General features: G+C 49.3%; 1 protein-coding gene across 1 annotated transcript; it reads left to right on the top strand.

Moving 5' to 3' along the window:
- The first annotated feature begins 1,014 nt into the window (after nucleotides 1–1,014).
- Nucleotides 1,015–10,016, top strand: ZNF619 (zinc finger protein 619). Its single transcript, XM_044252426.1, has 5 exons — nucleotides 1,015–1,090; nucleotides 1,595–1,676; nucleotides 6,074–6,200; nucleotides 6,776–6,892; nucleotides 7,538–10,016. The coding sequence occupies exons 2-5, from the start codon at nucleotides 1,653–1,655 to the stop codon at nucleotides 8,980–8,982; spliced, it is 1,713 nt and encodes a 570-aa protein (XP_044108361.1). The 5' UTR covers nucleotides 1,015–1,090; nucleotides 1,595–1,652; the 3' UTR covers nucleotides 8,983–10,016.
- Nucleotides 10,017–10,268: the final 252 nt, after the last annotated feature.

Here is a 10,268-nt window from a genome sequence, read left to right on the forward strand (position 1 = left end):
AGAGCCCACTGGCTTCCACTGGGGGAGTCACAGTTTTGGAAGTTAATCCCCGTGATCTCTTTATTTGCTGCAAATAAACTTTCCTTTGTATGACAACTCCACCTGGTGTATTCTCTACCTGTAACTCACCAAAGATCCAACTTGCCTAGCTTGGTTATAGAAGCAGTGTGTTGGGGGAAAGAGACAGGGCAACACTGGAAAGTGGAACTGGAGGGTGATGGAAGGATGACAAGATCTGTCTGGAAAGATTCTGAGTTTTAGGTGCTTATGGATTAGCCAAGCAGAAAGAAACAGTAGGCAGGTTGATACAGAGGGCTCTAGCTCAAAGGTATCTGCACAATGTCTGGCCAATAGGAAGCTGCTGCCATGACTCTTACTCTATGTGGACTGGAGAAAGAACTATCGAGTGTGTTATAGGAAAGTGGCAACGACCCACAGGAATAACAATAACGTCCGCAACAACAGAGCTAGAACTTACTCTCTTATTTATGATGCAGAACTAGAAGTTGTTGTAAGTGCTTTGCACGAGTTGACTCACTCAATTACTGCACTGAGTTTATGAGTTCGAAACTACTGCCGTTCCCAATTGAGAAACCGAAGCTCAGAGTCTGAGTAACTGGCACAGGCCATGCAGTGAATGGGTGATGGAGCCGGGATCAGAACGCGGACCTAGGACTGGGCGATCTCAGGTCACAGCTCAGAAGAAGCCGCTGGACTGAGACTGGGGCCGGGAATTCATTAGGCCAGCGCTGCTGGCAAGCGCTCGAGCCCGCAGGCCGACCCACTCGGAGTGTGGTGCGGACTCCGTGTCCCCGAGTTGCCGCTCTTAGGCTCTCGGGACCATGGAGAAGCCCAGCCTCCCGGCTTCCTAGAGCGGCGCGGGTGGGCGCGCCTCCGCTAGCGCTTCCGCCTCGCCTGGGACCGGGGGGAGCGGCGGGGCGTTGGGTGGTCCGCCTCGGTGGGGTGGTGCGGCCCGCCGTGTCCCGGAGCTCTGGCGTCCGGACCCACAGACGCCGCCCGAGGGGCCGTGCCGCAGAGGCGCCAGCAACCCTCTTGCCCCGAAGAGCTGGCCTGACGTTCCCCGCTCGCGGTACTCAGGGTGGGGGCAGGTGACGCGTGGGGTCGCCCGCTTGCCGGGGTGGAGTGTGCAGATTCCCTGGGGGTCTCCGGTCAGCATCTTACCCTGGGACGTTGAGCGTCTTCCCCGTACCCCTGGGGCCGTTATTACCACTTGGATTTCGTCCCGGGGCCCCGTTATACCACCTTTTCTGTGAATGCTGTTTTTGGTCTTTGCCACCTTCGGTTCAGACTACTTAGTCATTCATTCATAGTGGGCCAGGGATTTTCTTGAAAGCCATGAATCCACTGCATGCGGTGCTTGATTCTCGCTTCACAGACATTCTTTCGAGGAATTTTCAGCTTCACCAGGCAGATTTTGTAGAATTTACAAAAGAAGCAGGTGCAACACGTGAGGAGGTGCGCTGAGAACATTCAGAGTGTCTAGGAATATTGTTTCGGACAAGAGAGGCATGGAGGCTGAGGGGAAAGAGGTGGGGAACCAGGCAGGGTCAGCCTCACTGTGATTCTCTCTTAGCTCCACAGGTTTTTGCTTTTCCAAACAGAGGGCAGCGTGAAGCCAGGGGCCATCAGCCATGCTCCAGACGGTGTGGTCCCAGGTGAGCTGAGCTTTCTTCCCTCCTTCCACGTTCAAAAGAGATAGCACCGATCACTACAGGAATAGTAACTCGACCTGACCAGTCCCGTGCTTATTGCATCTATCAGTTGAGTATGGCAGAGGAGTGCGTTAGGGGAGGTGATGAGGGCGAGTAGGTAAACTTGGGAGGATCAGGTTGGTTGGGAAGGAAGGAAGCACCAGCTAAGAAACTCTCTGAAAATGTGAGACTCTACATCCATGCAGACTGTATGGTTCACAGAAAGTATGGTTCACAGATAAGCATCTTGGGCATCACCAAGGGGCTTTCTGGAAAGGCAGAGTCTCGGGCCCCAACCCAGATCTCCAGAATCAGAATCTATATTTGTACAGTATCTGGGGAACAAATGGGCAAGTTAAAATTTGGGGAGTGCTAGTCTGCATGACACCATACAGAGGAAGGCAACCTCCTGCATTTAAACAGTTGCTCACACAGGAGGAGTTTGCCCTGCACAAAGTCAAGGCCCAGTGATGCCACTGGGGAGTCTTTGGAGAGTGTGGATTGATGAGGAAGCAGATTCTTGGAAGAATGCAGAGTTTGGAGCTGATGCCAGTGCCTCCAGCCCATTGCAAAGATGATAGCTTAACCTCTGTGAAAACCTCTATTCTTTGTTGGCATAAATTCTTGCAGCCCTGGAAGCAGTTGCCTTCTAGAATTTTCCTGGCACTAGAGGTTGCTTGCATTTCTCCAGCATCCTAGATCAGGGAATGAGAAAGCTGGTGTCTCATGTCATGGATGTGTCATATAATTAGGAAGCCCTATCCAAGACTTATGAGTAATGTGTATGTACAGACCATCTACTTCCATTTCAGCACTTAAGGCAAAATTCGTTACAAGTCAGGGGTGCCTGGGTGGCTCAGTCCTTAAGCATCTGTCTTCGGCTCAGGTCATGATCCCGGAGTCCTGGGATAGAGCTCTGCATTGGGCTCCCTGCTCAGCAGGAAGCCTGTGTCTCTGTCTCCCACTCCCCCTGCTTGTGTTCCCTCTCTTGCTGTGTCTGTCTCTGTCAAATAAATAAACAAAATCTTAAAAAAAGATTAGTTCCAAGTCAGGAAGTGTTTAAACATCTGTAGGGGCAGTCTGTTCTCTCCTGGTGCTTTACGTTGGATAGTCACTCATAATGGGCTTCCAGTAAGGAAACCCCAAGTAATAGTGGCTTAAATGAGATAGAGGCTTCTGTTTCATGCAAGAGAAGTCAGGGAGAGGCAGTCGAGGGACACTGTGGCAGTGGTAGTGTTACCCCACTCTTTCTCTGTTTCTGCTTCACTATTCTAGCACTGGCTCTCGCATTCAAGGCTACTTCATGGTCCAAGGTGACTGCTTGATCTGTAGCTCTCATGTGTGCATTCCAGAAGAGGAGATAACAAAAAAGGCGAACCTCTCATCAGTTTGCATTCTTTCACGAACCTTCCCAGAGTGTCCCCAACAGTTTTGGTACTTGTGTTTCATTGGCCTTAGTTAGTTGCCAGAGCTGGGAGCAGCCCCAAGTAAAATTATGATTCTATTACCAAAAAAGAAAGAGAGGGGAAAAAATACACACACGCATATATATATTTAGACAGTTGTCGTCTTTTTTTTTTTTTAAAGATTTATTCGAATGAGAGAGGGAGTGTGAGAGGTGGGGGAGCAGTGCAGAGGGAGAGAGAGAGAGAGAGAGAGAATCCTCAAGAAGACTCCCCACTGAGCACAGAGCCCTACATGGGGCTCGATCTCCATACCCTGGGATCACGACCTGAGCCAAAATTAGAGTCTGCTGCTTAAACCAACTGAGCCATTCAGACACCTCTAGACAACTGTCAGTCTTATCTACAGTCTGTATGAGAAATGTTGCCCTAATCTCATCTGTACTTGTAAGTGCTGAGATGTGTTCAACACCATGTGCCAGGCAGTGTTGTAGTTCTTTACACACATTAACTCCTTCTGCCCTTACAAGAACCTTATAAAATAGGTACTCATGTTATTCCAGTTTTCCAAATGAGGAAACTGAGGCAAAAGAGTTTGAGTATATCAGCCAAGGTCACACAGCTGATGGTTATCAGAGACGGGATTTGAACCTAGAGAGTCTGACCCTAGAGCTGAGTTTGTCAATCTCAGCACTATTAACACTTTGGGGCAGATAATTTGTTGTTTGGGCAGCCTGTCTTGTGTGTTGTATGATAATTATCCTCATCCCTGGCTTCTACCCACTAGATGCCAATAGCATCCCCACTACCCCATGGTTGTGACAGCTAAAAACGTCTCCAGGAGCTCCTGGGAGGCTCAGTCAGTTAAGCATCTGCCTTTGGCTCAGGTCATGATCTTGGGGTCCTAGGATTGTGCCCCACATTGGGTTCTGCACTCAGCATGGAGTCTGTTTCTCCCTTTCCCTCTGCCCCTCCCCCCCCAACTTGTTTGTGCACTGTCTTTCTCAAATAAGTAAATAAATCTTAAAAAAAAAAAAAAGTCCCCAGACAGTGAATGCTCTGTGTGTCCTGGTGGGCATTTCCCTGTTGAGGAGCGCTGCTGTGAAGCCCATGTTGTTTGCTCCTGTGCTGCGCTGCCTCTGAACCCCACTTCCCGTGTAGGGGAATGAAGAGCCCCGCTTCATCATGGAGAAGGAGTAAGTGCTAACAGAGGACAGAAGCAGAGTGATCAGAGGTGGAGCAGGATGTTGAGATGCTGAATGTTGTAGAAAACAAGGAACAAGTTATGCACTGATAAGTACAGGGGGGTCTCAGAGAAGTGGAGGGGTATGAAATGAGGAGTGATATGAGGAAGGAAGGTCAGGTCCCTGTTCCCAGCTGTTGGCTCTGAAGGAAGTAAAGACAGAAGGTTGATTAACATTCAGAGGCAGCAAACTATCTATGGTACACTGTCCAGTAAGATAGCCACTAGCTATATGTGCCTGTTTAGAATTAAAGTTAATTAAAATGAGAAATTCAGTTCTTCAGGCACGCAAGCCACGTTTAAACTTCTTGGTCAAGGTGATACCTGATTTCTTCAGTGTATAGTTGTCATGTTTCCCTTGCAACTGATCCGAAATCTGTGGGGGGACATTTATGATCACGCAAGTATCCTGCTCCTCGTCAAAATTTCCTCCTCAATGTAGCATCCACGGATGATTCCTGTCTGAACCAATCTTTACCATGATGGCTGCAATCCTATAGTACGTCTGTAGTTGTGTTTCTTCCCCTGGCAGACACGAAGCACAGAGACGTTGTTGACATGACAGACTGGGACAGACTTACAGAGTTCACTGTAAGTCGGGGAGAGACGGTATAGTGCCACTCACTTGTATAAGTGGTCAGTTCATTTTGAAATGATTGGTTCCTTGTGATAAATGCTCAGATAAAGAGGACTCCTTTTTGTCTATTTCAAAGTGCTTAATATCACTGATTCCCATCATTTGTAATAGAGAATAGTAATTCTTACCTCGTGCTGTGTTCCAATGATTGAGTGATTTGATGTAAAAGTAGGTGACACAGGACAAGGGATGGTTTCCTTCTCCCCTGAGAAGATGGAAATGGCCCCATCAGGAGGCAGGGAGACACACCTGGTGAAGAAGGCAGTGTCAGCAGGTCGGATGGAGCTTAGGTGATCTGGGGGCAGGTGTCTGCTCAAGGATGGAGACTGCCATCCTGTCCCTGGAGTCGAGTGTTAAAAGAGGAGGAAGCAACACTGCATGCTGCCTTCAAGGGCCACCATCTGATAAAGCAAGATGGCAGAAAAGGAGGATCCCCCTAAGAGCAAAAGGAACTCCGTGCCCATGGGATTGTTCCTCTGTCTATAAAAACAGATGGAGGGGGGAAGACCAGAGAGAAACCAAGTGGATGGAGTGGATGGATTTGGGGTAAAAGACAGATACCTGCTATGGTCATCTTAGAAAACACCGGAAGGGGACGCCTGGGTGGCGCAGTTGGTTAAACGACTGCCTCCGGCTCAGGGCGTGATCCTGGAGTCCCGGGATCGAGTCCCACATCAGGCTCCCAGCTCCATGGGGAGTCTGCTTCTCCCTCTGACCTTCTCCTCGCTCATGCTCTCTCTCACTGTCTCTCTCTCTCAAATAAATAAAATAAAATCTTAAAAAAAAAAAAAAAAGAAACATCTTAAAAAAAAAAAAAAAGAAAACACCGGAAGGATCGACCCAGTTCATGGAACCAGACAGGGAGTTGATGTGACCCCGAGGCAGGGAAGTTCCAGAAGTGTGCATGCTGAAAATGCGCTGAGGGCTGTCCCTGGCTGGGGTATGGTTGTGGCTGTCCTTGCCAGTACCAGCCTCCTATGGGCCTTAGAGCCATGGACTCCAGTAGAGGCAGCCCTTCCCTGGAGTTCCCCCTCCTCAGCCCTCAGACAGGACTTGAGCAGGAGCCTATTTTTTTCAGGAACCGGTGACCTTTGAGGATGTGGCCATGTACTTCCCCCAGAATCAGTGGACCAGCCTGGACCCCACGCAGAGGGCCCTGTACCGGGAGGTGATGCTGGAGAATTACGCGAACATCACTTCCTTAGGTAAATCCTTCCTTATCCCTGAACGAGCTCTGCCCTGAGGGCCCCTGGCTTCCTCCTTGGTGAATCTGGGGTCTCCCACATCCCCAGGACTCATGCACCATGAGCCAAGCTCCCTAATCCCCTGTTTTGGGAGTAGCTAATGGAGAAAGATCTAGGCTTGGTTTGGTTTTTCAGCAGGATTTGCTTCTTCCCTGTTTCCTGGTGGGGACTCTCCTGAGAGGGGTTTTTGCTCTGGGCACAGACAGCTGAGAGGGTTCCTGGTGGCCCTACCTTCACTCCTCCCCTCTTCCAGTTCCCTGGAATCCTGGGTCCTATCTCCCCTGCGTGAGAGTCTCTTAGGACCCCCTGCACACACCTCTAATGATACAGGAGCTGTTTGTCTTCTCTAATAGAACCAGAGTAAGCCTCTCTTGAGCAAAACAATTTGAGTCTTCCTCAGATCTCCGGATTCTCTCCACACTGAACTTACTTAGGGTCCTGGGATGTTGACTTTTTCACCTGGCAAAGCAGAGGGTGGGCTGAGGGGGTTAGTAGGGACTCTCCTCAGTTTCCTGTTCCTTTTCTTTCTCCTTCAGCAGCATTGCCATTCCCCAAACCAGATCTGATACTCCAGCTGGAGCGAGGGGAAGCACCATGGAGCCTGGATCCCTGGACACCCCTCAAGGGGGGGGCCCTGGGAGGTGTCCACACAGGTAAGCAGGAGAACCCACTGCCTTTCTCTTCGGCTTGGCCTCCTCCTGTCTTTTAACGATTCAAAATAAGAAAGGTTTTCTTCTGTCATACCAGGTCTTGGTTAGGATGAAGATGGTCACTTTCATTCAGAAAAGTGCCCCTCACTAGAGCTTCAGCCCCATACTGGAAAAGACCCATCTGAAAATTTTGTTTTCTGTTATTTTACCTTGTAAAGCTAGAGGATTTCAAAAATGCATAGTGTAGGGGCGCCTGGGTGGCTCAGTGGGTTAAGCCGCTGCCTTCGGCTCGGGTCATGATCTCAGGGTCCTGGGATCGAGTCCCGCATCGGGCTCTGTGCTCAGCAGGGAGCCTGCTTCCCTCTCTCTCTCTGCCTGCCTCTCCATCTACTTGTGATTTCTCTCTGTCAAATAAATACATAAAAAAATAAAAAAAATTAAAAAAAATGCATAGTGTAAAAAATACCTAGTTCTTCTAAAAGAGAAGACTCAGTTAAAAAACAATTAGTCTGGACTACACTAGACTTAAATAGACCAAAATAGTATAAAATCTGTCATAAATGCATCAAAATGCAACCCCCCCTTTTTTTTAAAAGTAAACTCTACCTTCCTAGCTTCAGTGCCTCTGTTTTCTTTTTATCATGCTAGGTGGTAAAAACAAGACCGAGAATGAGGAGCAAAGCCCAAGACTGAACATTTCTAAAGACTCTGCGGCCCACAGACTGACGGCGGTGGGGCTGCTCACAGAAGCTCCCCAGCTCCCTCTGCTTAAGGACAGCTTAGGGAGGCCACAGCCCTGTCGGGCAGGAGAGAAAACAAACCAAGGAGGTTTCAGGGACTCCCTGGTCCAGGACTCCAGATCCCTTGTCATCAAAAGGGTGGAGGCAAGCAGGAAGCTGGAAGGTAGCACCAGGGTCAGCACCCACCTGACAAAGCAGGGCCTCTGCGGAGGACAGGTGTTTTATAAATGTGGTGAGTGTGGCCACTATTTCAGCCAACATTCCCACCTTCTGCAGCATCAGAGGATTCACACTGATGACAAGCCCTATAAGTGCAGAGAGTGTGGGAAAGCCTTCAGGTATAATTCAAAACTCTCCCGGCACCAGAAAACCCACACTGGGGAGAAGCCTTACTTATGTCAGGAGTGTGGACAAGCCTTTAGTCAAAATTCACACCTCCTTCAGCACCAGAAACTCCACGGTGGAGAGAAACCCTTCGCATGTCCGGACTGTGGGAAAACCTTCAGCTACAACTCCAAACTCCTCCGGCATCAGCGAATCCACACTGGGGAGAAACCCTTTCAGTGTAAGGACTGTGGAAAGGCTTTCCGATGTAGCTACGACCGCATCGTCCATGAGCGCATCCACACCGGGGAGAAGCCCTATGAGTGCCAGGCATGCGGGAAAAGCTTCAGTTCCAATTCAGTCCTCCTCCAGCACCAGCGCATCCACACAGGGGAGAAGCCCTATGAGTGTAAGGAGTGCGGGAAGGCCTTCCGCCGGAGCTCCGTGTTTGTCCAGCACCAGCGGCTCCACACAGGGGAGAAGCTCTTCAAGTGCAAAGAGTGCTGGAAAACGTTCAGCTGTAGCTCCCGCTTTACAGTGCACCAGCGCATCCACACTGGGGAGAAGCCCTATGGCTGCCAGGAGTGCGGGAAGGCCTTCAATCAGAAGGTCACCCTGGTCCAGCATCAGCGGCTCCACACTGGGGAGAGGCCTTACGAATGCAGGGTGTGCAGGAAAGCCTTCAAGTGGAGTGCAAGTTTCATTCAGCACCAGAAGTTGCATGCTCGCAAGAAAGCCACACAAGTGGCAGGGCCAGCCACAGTTGGACCCCACTGCCCTGCTTCTGGCCACCCCTCTCTGCCTGCCCAGCATGAGCACTCTGCCCCCTCCGTGCCAGGGGCTGCCCCATCTTCCCCACGCCCCACGTTCCTTCCTCCCTCCCTGCCTCTCTTTGTGCTGCTCCCCTCCTCTGAAATGGCTAGTCCTTCCCCTGTTCAAGTAGTGCATTTCTTTCAGGATCTCACTTCCCCTGGGAGCCCAAATCCTCCCCATGAGCTCCTTCATGGGCTTGACCACCCACCCACTTAGAGTTATCAGTTTCCCTGAGCTCCTGACCATGCCTGTGTTGTTTGTCTTCTGGGCCCGCGTGGTCATTATTGTTTTCCCAACTCCATTTATGTTCTCACGGTGTTTGAGAACCATGTTTGATTCTAAAACTTCTATCGCCTGGGTAGGAAATGGTAGGAGTTGTCCTTTATGGTGTCCAGTTTGGGCCTGTACCATCAGTCTGCACCTGCCTTCCTACTACATTAGGTAGAGTTTACAGAACATTTGGGAGCTTAAGGATATGGCATTCCAATGGCATGGCCTGTTGTAATTCAAGAAATAGGGAAGATGCAAAGCCCATGGGAGGAGGTAAGCAGAGAAAGTATCTAGTGATGGCTTTCAGGAATTATGAAGGGCCATTTGGTGGGGCAGGAGCAAGGCTCACTGTGTAGAAATGGGAGCCTGGGACTTCTTATTACCTCGATAATGAATCCTGTGTAACCAAGCAATAGACCAAGGAAATAACCAGTAGAAAGAATATGAAGTGATGAGTCAGCATTGATAGCAAGAATGTAGACTGTCTTTAAACTTGACTGGAAGGGGATGTGGTTCTCTTTTGTGGTTCTCTTTTTCTCTTTTTGTTCCTTTTCTATTTCTGTCCACATCCTTGTTTAATTTCAGTGCCCACGCAAACACATAGGTACGAAAAGTGATCTGGGACCGTGGGTTAGAGCACAGGTGCCTAGGTATAGCCATCTCAATTCTACATGGAGCAAACTTGTTGGCCTCACACTGATGAGCCTCCGAGGGAAGGAGAGAAACCTAATCCTGTCTTGCTGTAGCTCCTGCCTCAGAGGAGAGCTCATAACTAACCATATACACACTCAGATGTGTTCTCACATCTACTCCACATCCTCTATGATTAAATCTGCATTTTTGAATCCTGGTACTTTTAAGTTAATTTTTATAATTAACACCAAGAAGTGTTTGTGGACACTAATCTTTTTTTTTTAAGATTTTATGTATTTATTTGTGGTGCATGAGCTGGGTGAGGTTGCGGGGGTGGTGAGGCAGAGGGAGAGGATGAAGGAGAATCACAAATCACAAGCAGACTCTGTGCTAAATGCTGGTCAGATGCAGGGCTTGATCTCAAAACCCTGTGTTCATGACCTGAGCTGACACCAGGAGTCAGATGTTCAATCAACTAAACCACCCAGACACCTCCTGTTGATGGGCACTAATCTTACCAGATGTTATGATGTCACTGGTTTGATCATACTTCTCTAATGGTATGGACCCTCATCCTTCTTGCAATCACTGCCTCAGGA

This window comes from Neovison vison, chromosome 6 (assembly GCF_020171115.1).
Source record: "Neovison vison isolate M4711 chromosome 6, ASM_NN_V1, whole genome shotgun sequence".
Taxonomy (NCBI): Eukaryota; Metazoa; Chordata; class Mammalia; order Carnivora; family Mustelidae; genus Neogale; species Neogale vison.

Coding starts and splice junctions, on each gene's coding strand:
- ZNF619 (XM_044252426.1), top strand. CDS start 1,653: ATGCTCCAGACGGTGTGGTCCCAG. Junction 6,201..6,775: donor CGCGAACATCACTTCCTTAG/GTAAATCCTTCC, acceptor TTTCTCCTTCAG/CAGCATTGCCATTCCCCAAA. Junction 6,893..7,537: donor CCTGGGAGGTGTCCACACAG/GTAAGCAGGAGA, acceptor TTATCATGCTAG/GTGGTAAAAACAAGACCGAG.